Source organism: Moschus berezovskii, chromosome 23 (genome assembly GCF_049115385.1).
Source record: "Moschus berezovskii isolate FMDL1 chromosome 23, NW_MosBer_1.0, whole genome shotgun sequence".
NCBI lineage: Eukaryota > Metazoa > Chordata > Mammalia > Artiodactyla > Moschidae > Moschus > Moschus berezovskii.
The window spans coordinates 39223004-39235767 of NC_142482.1; the positions used below are offsets into that span (position 1 = coordinate 39223004).

Below are 12764 nucleotides of genomic sequence, written 5' to 3' on the forward strand. Positions count from 1 at the left end.
GGGCACAGCTCTCAGCCTTTGGGCAGACAAATGATGTCTTTGGACTAGACAGGAGAAATCGCTGTGTGCTCTTCTTTGAAGATCTCTAAACCATTCATTTATTTATCCATTTGCCCATATAAGTTCAGTTCAGTCGCTCAGTCGTGTCCGACTCTTTGCAACCCCATGAACCGCAGCACGCCAGGCCTCCCTGTCCATCACCAACTCCCAGAGTCCACCCAAACCCACGTCCATTGAGTTGGTGATGCCATCCAACCATCTCATCCTCTGTCGTCCTCTTCTCCTGCTCTCAATTTTTCCCAGCATCAGGGTCTTTTCAAACGAGTCCTATAATAGTTATTTATTGAGCATGTACTGCGTGAGGTGCTAGGTAATGGTGACCATCCCAAGAAGTTTCAGTCTTCCCTGCCTTCAAGGAGCTCTGTGTCTCAAGAGGAAACTAAGATGTAAATCATGACAATAAAATGTGATAAAAGTTAAATTAATAAGGTACGAACCCAGGAGGGAAGTCCTAACTCCTCTGCCAATTTCATGTTTCACTCATTTGATTGAAGACTTGTTTGGGTATAGTTCTCCAGGTAGCTCAGTGTAAAGAATCCACGTGCCAATGCAGGAGACACAGAAGATGTGGGTTCAATCCCTGAGTTGGGAAGATCCCCTGGAGGAGGAAATGGCAACCAGCTCCAGTATTCTTGCCTGGAGAATCCCCATGGACAGAGGAGTCTGGTGGGCTACATTCCAAGGGCCGCAAAGAGTTGGACCCAACTAAGCACATTCCTCCTCCTCTTAAGCTCTCTTGCTGTACATTTTATCCCTTTAGTCTTTAATTAAATGCCCACCAGGTGTCTGGCTCAAATAACTTGTTAGAAAGAAAGAAAGAAAGTAAAGGCACTCAGTCATGTCCGACTCTTTTCAACCCCATGAACTGTAGCCTACCAGGCTCCTGTGTCCATGGGATTTTCCGGGCAAGGGTACTGGAGTGGGTTGTCATTTCCTTCTCCAGGAGATCTTCCCAACCCAGGGATCGAACCCAGGTCTCCTGCCTTGCAATAACTTGTTGAATTGAACCAAATCCACCTCCAAAGCTTTTTCCAGCTAATACCCTTCTCTTTTATGGCATAACCTCAACTCCTGTGATGGAGGTAAAACAGGATAGTGTAGTGGTGAGAGCATTGTGTGTGATCTGATTCGTTGCTCCTATTCTGCCATCTGATCTCTGCGTGGCACTTGGATGCAACTTTAGGGGATTCCTTTCCTAATCTGCAAATTTCCATGCAATGCTGAGAGCCTCAATTCCTCCTTTGTGGTGTTCCATAATCTGCCACTGGAGGGCAGCATAGAGACTCCTCCAAGGTATTTCCCTCCAGAGTCTGTCTTGCTCTTACTTGAACATAACCACTCCCCCGGCCTCTGCCAGGCCCCACTAATGCCCTCTTAGTCGCCAAGGTGAGTCCTTTAAGGTGAGTCAGGCACATGAGGTGAAATGAGGTGGGCACCGGGGCCCTCAGGAAAATTCAGGCCAGGATGCTTGCCCTAGGGATCCACACATTCATTATCTATTTCTCTCATTATGAACTGAGTTTCCTCCATGAGCCAGGCAGCGCTCTGGAGCTATGGAAACAGTGGGGAGTCAGAAAAGAGGGTCCTGCCCTCACAAGGCTTACCTTCTCGTGGAGGGAAGTGAACAATGAGCAGATGCAGCAAATCATGTCCTGAGAAGAGCTATGGAGAAAAAGAAGGCAGAGGAAAGACAGAGAATGATGGTCCCTGAGTGTGGGGAGGGGGATGGGGGAATACAGTTTTAAACAGAAAAGTCAGAGAGGGCTTCTGAGGAGGTGGCAGCCCGCACAGGACCGAATGAAATGAGAGACACTGCCAGGTCGTGTAAATATCCGGGGAGAAGAGGAAAAACCAGCTTGGTGCTAAGTATAGGCTGCAGCATCAGGATTCCAGCTAAAGTCCCCAGCTTCTGGTAGTAGCCGTCATCTTAACACCCTGAGCTTGTGTCTGCAGCTGCAAAGGATAAACAATAATCTTTGTCTCCTAGGAGCATTGAGAGAATTAAGATAAATCCAGCCCGTGCAGATATTGGTGACTGGACACGGGATGCCAGCCTCTCCAGTGGGATTCTGTGTTGCCTACTGTGTTAACCTGCACGTGCGGGTGATGCTTCAGGCTCCAGAGACACACTGCGGGGTAAGAGATGCTCCCTGCCCGAGAGGAGCTCTCAGTGTGAGAGACTGAGACCAGCGGGAAGAAGGAGGGAAGAGCAGCCCCTGCAGATCCCACCCGGAAACTCGAAGGGCCACACCCTGCCTAGACGTCCCTCTGACACAATCCTTCAGCCTCACCCAAATACACACTCAGGTTGCACCCCGGTCCCCTCTCTCACCCTCTCCTGCTGGATTCGGAGGGAGCTGGGTCTCTAATTCTGGGTGACCAATAACAATAAAACGCATGAATGGCAACAGTGGAAAGAATGACTATTTAATAGCTGAGCGTAACGAGTGGATGATGAGCCCTGGTTTCCCTAGCGCTTGCTCCACAGAACAGAGAAGAGGAAAAATATTGTTGTTACTCCGAGAGCTAATCACAGCCTCCACATTCACCTCCTCACAAGACAGGAGGGCCAGTGGCCAAATCAGATGTGGCTTAAACAGAGCTGTGAAGTCTCGGACTCAAGGGGCATGACCATCACTCAGCTGATTCCCTGATTCATGCAGGAGGGCAGGAGGAGGAGGGGGAAAGAGTGGGGCTGGGGGGACAGATAGCCTGGTGGGCAGAGCGCCCACCTGCCAAGTTCTTCCTCCATGGGATTCACTGGCTGAAGTCCTGGCTCTGACCCCAGCCCTCACTCCCGTCCCTGCTCTGGTACCCAGGTCTCTTGGATTGTGTCAGTGGAGCTGCCAGGAGGGTGAGAGCAGGGCCAAGAAGAGCAAACGAGGATGCCGACGTGGTGACCAGGCCAAGTTCCAGGAGATCAGTCTTGATGGAGAGAATGATGGGCCAGGTTGCCAAGGGGAGAAGAAGGGAGGGTGTGGCTGAGTAGGGACCACATCGCGAAATATATATATATATATAATATTTATTTGGCTGCATCTGATCTTAGCTGTGGCATTCGAACTCTTAGTTACCGCATGTGGGATCTAGTTCCCTGACCAGGGATTGAACCTGGTCCTCCTGCATTGGAAGTGAGCCGTCTTAGCCCCTGGACCACTGAGGAATTCCCCCATGGAATGTATTTTGAAGATCCCTCTCCAGAGCAGTGATTCTCACATTACGTAGGGGTGAGCTCCCCTGAGTCACCTAAGGGATTTTCTGACACAGCACTGCCTACCCCACCCCAGCATCAGATGAATCCTGTTCAGGGGGAAATCCCAGGACTTCCTCCTCAGGGCCACGTGAGCTCTGCTGTCTGTTAATGGAAGTGTGCTGCGTCCCGCAGAAGAAAAAACTCATCCAGGGGAGAGAAGAGAGGCTCAAGGGGGCGAGTCACTCACGAGGAATGAGGGCGGGACGGACAGGCCCACAAGAGAGCAGGGCTGAGTGGCTGTGCGTCAGAGCCAAGTTCAAGTCCTACACAGGTGGAGGAAGGGTGTTGGAGAAGCAGAGGGCAGGTGGAGGAACATGCTTTTGGAGCAAAGGAGGGGAGAACCCACAGGCCCTGGAGCCCAGAGTGGCCCTGCTGGCCTCTCCACCTCTCCCTGACATGGAATAACCTCCTCTTTCAGGCTTTTTCTCTTCCTATCTAAAAAAAATATATATTTATTTATTTGATCTCTGTTGCGGCACTCAAGCTTCTTAGTTGCGGCATGTGGGATCTAGTTCCCTGACCAGGGATCGAACCTGGGCCTCCTGTATCAGGAACACAGAGTCTTAGCCAAAGGACCACCAGGAAAGTCCCCTATTTTTTTTTTTCTCACCCCTTTTCCTCCTCAAGTGTAAACCTTAACTCTACTGAGGACCGCTGCATGGAACACTCATTCTAGAACTGCTGTCCTGACTTTCAGGCCCATGGGTGAAATGCAGAGAAGAAAAGGTCGAGTGGGAGGGACTTCCTCACTCAGGATTTAACTTCTGAGACTTTGACAACAGAGGAATTTGCACATATTCTTACAGGGTTTAAGGATCCGCTAAAGCCTGTCCATGGACCATTGCCATTAATTTATGGCACAGGGTCAGCTGCATGAAGAAGTGAGACCTGTGTGGACTGGATTTGAGTCCTTTCCAAACTCTTTTGCTTATGATCAGCTGGATTGGGGAAATAATTTAAACTCAGTTTTGTCATCTGTGAAATGGGGGAGAAAAAACACTCATCCACAGGGCTGTTGTGAGGATTAAACATCAGAGCAGGTGTTGGGTATGTGGGACCATGTCGGGCCCACAGTCGGCAATCAGGAAACCGTGGCTCTCTGCTCCAAACCTCCTCTCCCCGAATGTTCCCACTCAGACCCCTCAGTCCCCGCGCCTCCACTAACCTGGTTGTGGTCACCGCCCTGCAGGTCCACACAGTCCATTCCTCCTGCTATTCTTCTGTGGCCACGCTTCCCACACCAACCCAAGCCAGCGCACCTCCTCAATATTCTTTCAGCACTGCCAGGGCCCCGAGTCTGAGCCACCTGCTCCCTCTCTCCTCATCATTCCTCAAGGGCCAGGGAAAGTCCTGCCACCTCCTCGAAGCCAGGTGCCTGCCCCCTTTCTCCAGGCCAGCCTTCCTCCTAGGCTGTGAGTTCGCAGCTGGACCGCAGCTCCTCAAGGGCAAGGACGGGTCATCATCCCCCACCCGCATTGCAGTTTAGGACGGTGGACACTGAACCCGCGCCCCGTGTAGGACACGACAGCACAGGGGAGCCCGGGGAGGCTTGGAGTGGATGCAGCCTGCCTTCTTCAGATACAGGGCAGGGGCCCGACGGGTGGCACGCGCTTTAAGCTTGACCTTGTCTGGTGGGGGGTTGTCCCCTGCCTTCCACACTCTTTCACTCCCTGCCTCCACTGGGCAGGGCACTTGCTGGCAGGTGAGGGGTAGACTCAGCGGCTGGGGAACACAGCAGATCCACCTATGCCACGTGGGCTTCGTCTCACTGGTCAGTGTCCTGAGGTGGCCCTGGCTTGGGCAGTCCCTCAGTCTTGGCCCTGCCCTGCCCTCCTGGGTGCCATCAGTTTCAGATTTTTGCTGCCTGAGCTGAGAGAGGGGTTAATGGGGAGACCCGGGGACACAGCAGAGTAAACCACGTTGGGGCTGATTTCAGTAAGAAACAAGGGGCTCAGAGAGCCCACGTGTGGCAGGCGGTGGAGGGATGGGGCAGACGTGGGTGCGCGGTGGGGTGGGAGCGTGGAAGGACAGCAGTCGGGAGGAGGAATGTAGCCACACCACTGTGCCGTGTGGGTGGCTGGAGATCTGGCGAGAGGCCCAGAGAGACTGTGCCTCCTTCAGCCCCAGCCCCGCCAAGGTCAGGAGGGACGGGAGGGAAAAACAGGACAAACATCACCACCTCTGTTTGCGCTGGGAAAGAATAACCCACAGAGCCCGCTGTTCCTCCTCTCGCCACCCACGAGCCTCCTCTTCTCTCTCGGCCGCTCCCCTCTCTGCTCCCAGGGCCCCCTCCCTCCTTGCTTGCTGGAACTGGAGCCAGCGGGGCCTGAGAGTCTAGGAAGGAGCAGCATTTTAAATAGCACCCCTGTGTGCAATGTCTGCTGCCCTGTGGGAGGGGAAGGGGGCGGAGAGGAGACTCCTCGAGGTCAGCTGGAATGGAGAAGTCCCGGGGCTGTGGGTGAGCCCAGCCTAGTCGCCTTCCCCCGGTGGACACAGACAGGACACAGGCATCATTTAAAATACTCCCATTTTGCAGATGGGCATATTGAAATTCAGAGAGGTTGGGTGAGTTGCCCAAAGCTGGGAGGTCAGCTGGGACTTGAACCCAGGTCATCCTGATTCTGAAACCAGTGGGTTTTTTTTCCCCTCCCCACTGCATCAACCCTCATCAGGGACTGCTATCTTGCTACCCCCACAGACCCCGTCCCTTCCACTCTCATTTTGGGTACTGGCGGACACTCAAGGGCTAGATTCAATGACTGTAGCCACTAGGCACAGGTAGCTATTTACATTTAAATTGAGATTAAAAATTCAGGGGTTGGGAAAAAAAAAAAGATTAAAAATTCAGGGCCACCTTAGTGGTAAGGAAGCACCCGCCAATGCAGAAGACTCAGGTTCCATCCCTGGGCAGGGAAGATCCCACGTGTGGCAGAGCAACTAAGCCCATGTGCCCTAGAGCCCGTGCTCCGCAACAAGAGAAACCATTGCAGGGAGAAGCCCATGCGCTGCAACTAGAGAAAGCCCGCACAGCAGCAAAGGCCCAGCTTAGCTATCAGTGAATAAATCTTTAAGACAAAAGATTCGGTCCCTCCAGTCACAGTAGCCCCATTTCACATGCTCAGTGACCGCAACGTGGCGAGTAGCTACCATTTTGGACAGCATAGAGTCAGAACTATTCCATGGTCGCAGAAGATTCTGTAGACAGTGCCAGGCTGGGTCAGGACCAGGGCAGGAGACAGAGAAAAGGACAGGGGAGCCCGGGGCTCCGGGGGAACGGCTGCCTCTGTGAGGAGACCGGGTAGTATGGGACTGAGAGTCCAGGCGAGGGGGCAGGGAGAGGGCTGGGTGGGCTTGGGAAGGAGGCAGAGAACCTGACCCGACTCCCAGGCCCCTCCCTCCGATACTGATACTGTGGGCAATACCAGTGAGCAATTAATTGCCTGGGGTGGGGCCAGGGTTAAAGGCAGAGGGTGGGGAAGACAGGGGAGAGGGACCACCCCTCTCTTAGCAGACCTCGGAGCTCTGCTCCTCCAGGCCTGTCCTTCATCCTCAGGGACTCGGGAGTCCGCTGACTCTCCTTTGTCCTACCCAGGATCCTACCCAGGCCCAAGCAAGATGCTTCCTGTTCGCTCATTCAGGCCGGGCAGCCAGTTAATGGGCAGCAGGGCCACCACCTTCCCAATTAGTCTTATTAGCCTCTTGCTCACCCACTGGAGTCAGGGTCACCCCTGAAGGAGGGGCTGTGAGTGGCCTGTGAGTAACCGAGGCCCAGCTATGACAGGGGTCCCCAGCCCAGGCCGGTCCCCAGGCTGAGGCCCTGGAGTCCAGCGCCCACGTGCTGTCCCTGGAGCCCCAGATCAGGGGGCTGGTTTTGGAGTGCAGACTCCAAAGGCCCACTCAGTGATGGAACACAGAATAGGAGTGTGACAGGCATGGGACCTGGGCTGTGACAGCAGGAGGTGGGGAGGGAGGAGGAGAGCGGAAGCTGAGTGATGGGTCCCCAGGAAAGGGACGGATCCAGGAGCTGTGGATGGGATCCCAGGTGGGGTAGGGGCTGCAGCCGGTACCTGAGGGCAAGTTGAAATGCCCACATCCTTGCATAGAGAGAGGATGGGGTGTCAGACACTCCAATACTGGGGAAGGCAGGAGAGTGAGGGAGCCAGGTGACTGGGCCCCGTGGTGAGAGTGGCCGCCCCGGAGTGGGCGGCCGCTGGGGCAGAGCGCCTGGTTCCGGGTTAGGCAACAAGGAGCTGGAGCCGGCAGGCCAGCTGGCCCCTTGGCCACGGCACACTCCACACACTGCAGCTGGCCCTGCTGCTGAGTAGGCAGATGCTCATACTGATTGCTTTAGCTCCTCCCGGCCACACCAACTTCCCCCAGGCACCTACCTCTCCGCCCCCCTCCCCTCCTCACAGTGACTCCTGCCCTGAGAATGTCCTGCCCTGGCATAAAGGCCCTGGGTGTCCAGGAGCTGCTGTCAGTCAGGAGGCCACACGGTCCAAGATGGGCTCTTCACGAGCATCCCAGATAGGGTGTGTGGGAGGGCAAGTGGTGCTGGCTTTGCTGCTGGCTGGTCTCCTCCTGCAAGGTAGGAGGTTGGGGCCCTGGGAGCGGGGAGAGTGGGGAGGGGAGGGGGATTCAGGCGCGCAGACAACCAGTCAGGGAAGGCTGGAGGGAGCCCTGCGGGGTGAGAGTCCAGGAGAGGACCCAGAGAGTGGGGATTGAGGCTGGGGCTCTGGAACCGGATGCTTGAGTCTAGAGGCTGCTCCTCACTGCCTTGGCACCTCAGGCAAGCTACTTAAACTTTCTGAGCCTCCCTTTCTGACAGTTTAAAAATGAGCTTAATGCTAACACCTCGTTCTAGTTTCTCTATGAGTCTCTAATTAAATAATGCATGTGACACTGCTGTGGAAATTCTAGATGGTTATATGTTGATGGATGTTGCTGTAATTATATTATTATTGGGGTGCTAGAAGATGAAGATTGGATATTTAGTAGTCACAATAATTGCTACCATTCATAGAGGCCCTTTTATATGCCAGACACTATTAGCACTATATTTATTTTTAATTTTTTAACCATGCTGCGAGGCCTGTGGGATCCTAATTCCCCGATCAGGGATCAAACCTGTGCCCCCTGCATTGGGAGCACAGCAGTCTTAACCACTGAACCACAAGGGAAGTTGCATGTACTAGCACCTTAAGTACATTAGCTTTTTTAATCAGTAGAACGGTGTGAGAGATTTGTTATTCCCACTCTGCAAAGGAGGACACAGAGGTTGGACAGTTGAGGAATCTGGCTCAAGATCACAAACTAGAAGGCAGTTAAGCCGGGCTCCAAGCCCCAGGCTGGGGAACTCTGGGGCCTGTACTGGGTGACCACAGCTGTGAGGCCTGGGGGAGCAGAGGAGGAGAGTGGGGTGCTGGCTGATTGGTGCAGCAGAGTGGAGGGGCTGCAGGCAGAGCCAGGGGTTGGTGTGAAGGTGGACGTGTTGAATTTCTTTTTTAGGAGAGAATGGGGACCGCACGGATTGTGGAGACCTGGTTTTTGGTGGGGGTTGAAGGAGGAGTAATAAATCATGGATAATGCTGTCTTTGTAAAGCAGCTTCTAATAGATGATCACATCCAGTGGTCACAGTAACGCTGTGAGGTAGGCAGGGCAGATCTGGCCTCTGCAAATGTATAAGCTGAAGCACGTGGCTCTGGGACAGGAGGGGGTCGAGGAGGGCAGCAGAGGAAGGATGGTGGGGAGGGTGAGCCGGGGTGAGGAACGAAGGGTCAGTTCAGGAAAGACACAAACGCAGGAGCAGTCAGATGTGGGCCTGGCAGCAGGCAGGTCTGCCTTACTGATGAAGGTCAGAGGCCTGGGGAGGGTTTCGTTCCGTGTCCCTGGGCTGGGCTCGGGGTACAGTGTCCTGTCGCTGCGCCGATACCAGCAGATTCTGAAACAACAGTGCGTGACCCTGTGTCCTGGCCCCCGCCCAGGCCTCCTGGCCTGGCATGCTGAGATGGGAAGCAGGATTTCTATCCTGTGCCCGAGCCTGGCCTTTTGAGGGAAGCGGGTGACTGAATCATGGTCCTCACGTGTCCTGTCCCTTACTGCAGTCCCTCTGCCTTTCTCCTGTTTCTCTTTTCCCTGTTCTCTTGTTTCCTTTCCCTGTTGGCCCGCGTCCCTTTGGCTATTTTCCCTCGCTTCTCAGGCCTCCGTCATTCTGTCTTTCTTCTCCTCCTTCTCTTGGAACCGAGCTCTCTCCCACCTCTCAGAGCCTCACTCTCCCCCACTCTGTCTCTTTGGTGTTCTGGTGTTTAGACCTGTTCGTTCCTGCCACTTCTTCATTCCTTCATCTTCCTCTGAGGCCTCCCGCTTTGGAGTCTCATATTCTTTTTCTCTGGTCGATCTCCCGCTTCCCTCCTGCCTCTTCTTCCAGAATAAGCCGCCATCTCATTTTCCTTCAGCTGTGAAAGCCACTTCTCTCTGCCTTTTCCACCCCAGACTCTCTCCCTGGGCTCCTCTTGGGAGAGATCAGAGTGTCAGATGCCTGAAGTGGGTCTGGGAGGGGAGGGAGAAAGTCCAGCCACTCTGGCCCTAACTAACCACTGCTTTCCTCACCAGGGACCTTGGCCAAGAGCATCGGGACCTTCTTAGACCCCTGCAAGGATCCCACACGTATCACCTCCCCCAATGACCCCTGTCTCCTGGGGAAGGGGGGCTCCAGCAGCTCCAGTGGTGGTTCCAGCGGCAGCTCCAGTGGTGGTTCCAGCGGCAGCTCCAGTGGCTCCAGTGGCAGTTCCAGCAGCTCCAGTGGTGTTTCCAGTGGCTTGAGTGGTCGCCCCAGTGGTGGCCCCAGTGGCGGCCCCAGTGGATCCACTGTTGTTTCCAGTGGCTCCAGTGGTGGCTCCAGTGGCTCCAGTGGCATTTCCAGTGGCTTGAGTAGTGGTTCCAGCGGCAGCTCCAGTGGTGGTTCCAGTGGCTTGAGTGGTCGCCCCAGTGGTGGCCCCAGCAGCGGCTCCAGTGGTGTCTCCAGCAGTGGCTCCAGCAGTGGTTCCCCCGGATCCATTGTTGCCCATGGTGGTGCTTCTGGATCTTCGTTATTTAAGCCAGGAACAGGGTATTCCCAGATAAGCTACTCCTCTGGATCAAGCTCTACTCTACAAGGTGCCTCGAGCTCCCTCCAGTCAGGAAGCATCAGTTCCCAGTCAGGAGGAGGCTTGAGCTCGTCTGGTTCCCAAACCTCCTGGATGTCCAGCAGCGGGGGCCAGAAGGTCAGCTCCAAGCTGCGGCCCTGTGGTCCTGACATCCCTGACTCTCCCTGCAGTGGGGGGCCTGTCGTCTCACAGTCTGGCTCCTACATCTCCAGCTCCCACTCCGTGTCCGGGGGTCAGAGGCCAGTAGTGGTGGTGGTGGAGCAGCATGGCTCTGGTGGCCCTGGTGGCCCCGGAGTGGGTCAAAGGGTCCCCTGCCTCAATGGAGGCCCTCCAGGCAAGCCCTGCCCCCCCATCACCTCTGTGGACCAATATGGCAGCTATGAGGTGGTGGGTGGCTCCTCCAACAGCTACCTGGTCCCAGGCATGACCTACAGTGGGGGCAAAATCTACCCAGTGGGCTACTTCACCAAAGAGGGCCCCATCAAAGGCTCTCCAGGGGTGCCCTCCTTTGCTGCCGGGCCCCCCGTCTCTGAGGGCAAGTACTTCTCCGGCAACCCCATCATCCCCAGCCGCAGCTCTTCTAGCTCCAATATCTACCAGTCCGGAACTTCCTCAACTGTGGTGTTCCAGCCAGTGGGCTCTGGTGGGGTCCAGCCCTGTGTGGTCGGCTCCCTGGGCTCTAAGGGGCCCTGCTCCCTCTCCAGCTCTGGAGTCTCCAGCGGTTCCAGTGTTTCCAGCAGTTCTGGCTCATCTTTCCATCCCTGCGGTGGTGTTTCTCAGGGGCCCTGCTCCCCATCAGGCACTGGCTCCCTCGGCGGCAGCTCTAGTTCCCTATCTGGTGGCAAAATCATCGTTCAGCCCTGTGGCAGCAAGTCCAGCGCTCCTGGTCACCCTTGCATTTCTGTCTCCTCCTCGACACTGAGTGGGGGTCCAGATGGTTCTCCCCAACCTGACCCCTCAGCTGGTGCCAAGCCCTGTGGTCCCGGCAACTCTGGAAAGATCCCTTGTCGCTCCATCCGGGACATTCTAGCCCAGGTGAAGCCTCTGGGGCCCCAGCTAGCTGACCCTGAAGTTTTCCTACCCCAGGAAGATCTACCTAACAGTTCATAAAGCAGGTTGTGCCTCCACACGTGTGCAGACACACACACACACACTCCATCTCCCACGTGGGAGAAGCTCAGGGGTAGTCCAGGCATGGGGGGCTCAATTTCCCTCCTCCCTCCCAAGAGAGCTGCCCCTACTTCCTCCATCGCCCCAATGTGGCGGACTCTCCCTTCTCACCTCTTCTTTCTTTACCTCCCCAAACTGTAGGCTCCAAATCCCTCTCCTCATTCTCTCCTCTTCTACTGCAGTGCCCCCCGCCAACCAGATTCCCACTCTCCAGAATTTCCTGCCATTTCTTTGAGATGGTATAGTCTACTGGCTAACCCTACCCATTCAGATTCTTACCTGGGAACCCCCCGAAATCTCCTAGAGCAACGGTGATGCCTGGACAAGTCATCCCCTCTGCACCCTCATCCCTGCCTTGCCAAATAAAGCACAAACCAAACGATTATTTGAAAACAATGACCATTTTTCACTGATCTCATTCTACCACCTGGTCAACCAGCGAGATATGCTACTGGGTTCCCACACTCCCGGTTCCACCCCCACCCTCCCTTATAGAGCTCACCGCGCCCTTTGTGAGTTCCCAAACACGCCTCCTGTCTCTCAGTCTCCAGCTCGGTCCCCCTCCCTGGTTGCCACTTCCCTCAGCACTCAGATGCTTCGTGCTCTGTGTCGGGGAGGTACCAGGCTCTCTGCGGAGACTGGGACAGCCTCCCTGCTCTCACTGGGTCCAGCACAGATGTTTCAATAAACTGTGAGAACTAGATTAGATTCTTTGCCTTCTTGGTGTCCAGGGTCTCCTCTTAGGACCTGGGTGATGCTCTCCTATGCCTCTAAAGGTCCTGTGTCCCCCACTTTCGTTTGTAAATCGGCCCTGGTATTTCTTATGTCTTACATCTCCTCCCACAAAGGAGGAAAACGATAAATATTTATTGAACCGAAAGCAGGAGGCCAAGCAACCTTGGTCTCCCAGATCCTTCCTCCCACGTCTCTTCTCTCTCATTCCCCAGGAAATCCATTCTTTCCACCATCCATTCATCCAAGAGTCCTCCCCTCTCCTTACGAGGAGCCCTAATGATTTCTTCCCTGCCCCACACCTGGCTCCTTCTCCTCTACCTTTAGTTGGCCTCATCTTTCAGACGCCATGCTCTATGGGTGTGCTGAGCATCGATTTCCTGGGTTTCTGGGACACCTGGAG

The 12764-nt window shown here is 54.9% G+C and overlaps 1 protein-coding gene across 1 annotated transcript; it reads left to right on the plus strand.

Annotated features, from left to right (window-relative positions):
• Positions 1–7765: 7765 nt before the first annotated feature.
• On the plus strand, positions 7766–12332 carry CDSN (corneodesmosin). Its single transcript, XM_055407121.2, has 2 exons — positions 7766–7901; positions 9927–12332. The coding sequence occupies exons 1-2, from the start codon at positions 7817–7819 to the stop codon at positions 11567–11569; spliced, it is 1728 nt and encodes a 575-aa protein (XP_055263096.2). The 5' UTR covers positions 7766–7816; the 3' UTR covers positions 11570–12332.
• Positions 12333–12764: the final 432 nt, after the last annotated feature.